The 576-nt window shown below is 41.5% G+C and overlaps 1 protein-coding gene across 1 annotated transcript in view; it reads right to left on the bottom strand.

Moving 5' to 3' along the window:
• The window catches only part of LOC122355354 (dedicator of cytokinesis protein 1-like), a 61,773-nt gene that overhangs the window by 39,584 nt on the left and 21,613 nt on the right, over positions 1-576 (bottom strand). The window contains exon 21 of the mRNA XM_043253523.1: positions 125-214. Within this exon, the coding sequence (XP_043109458.1) occupies positions 125-214 (90 nt within the window). The remainder of the gene's footprint in view (positions 1-124; positions 215-576) is intronic.

Below are 576 nucleotides of genomic sequence, written 5' to 3'. Positions count from 1 at the left end.
TGTAATGCTTACTAATTTTGGAGTTTTATATATATAAAATTTCACTTTTTGTGTCTGCATGTGCTTGTAATATATATGTGTACTTTCTTTAACTTAATTTGTGCAGATGTACTGAAAATCTTACCAGAGCATCAAACACAAGAGTATCAAAGGTTTCACTGTCCGAGTTCTCCATCATGATGTTGAAAAGGGCGTCCAAAGTGTCCTGCAGAAACTAAACGCACACACACAAAAACACAGATTACAACAAACACACACACACACACACACACACACAACCCCACAGCGATGGTGAGTTTAACAGGATGAAGCTCTGAAAGATCCGCTGTCTGCTTCGTGGACCGTCACTCCACAGCAACGTCTGCTGTCAAGGACATCACGGCAGCAGAAAGAGAATTACAGCTCAGATCTATATGTACCACGATTCAGACACAAGAGCGGCACTTTCATTCACTCAGCTCGCTTTCATTTCACTCGGCGCGTCCTCCTTTTATCTGTGCAATATCTATATTAGCTCTCAATGCCATATAGCATTCAGAAACGTCACGCTCTCGGGAGTAACTAACAAATCAAGCA

This window comes from Puntigrus tetrazona, chromosome 12, assembly GCF_018831695.1.
Source record: "Puntigrus tetrazona isolate hp1 chromosome 12, ASM1883169v1, whole genome shotgun sequence".
In the NCBI taxonomy this organism is placed as follows: domain Eukaryota; kingdom Metazoa; phylum Chordata; class Actinopteri; order Cypriniformes; family Cyprinidae; genus Puntigrus; species Puntigrus tetrazona.
Note: the sequence above shows the minus strand (reverse complement) of the source record. Positions and strands in the feature narration are given on the sequence as shown.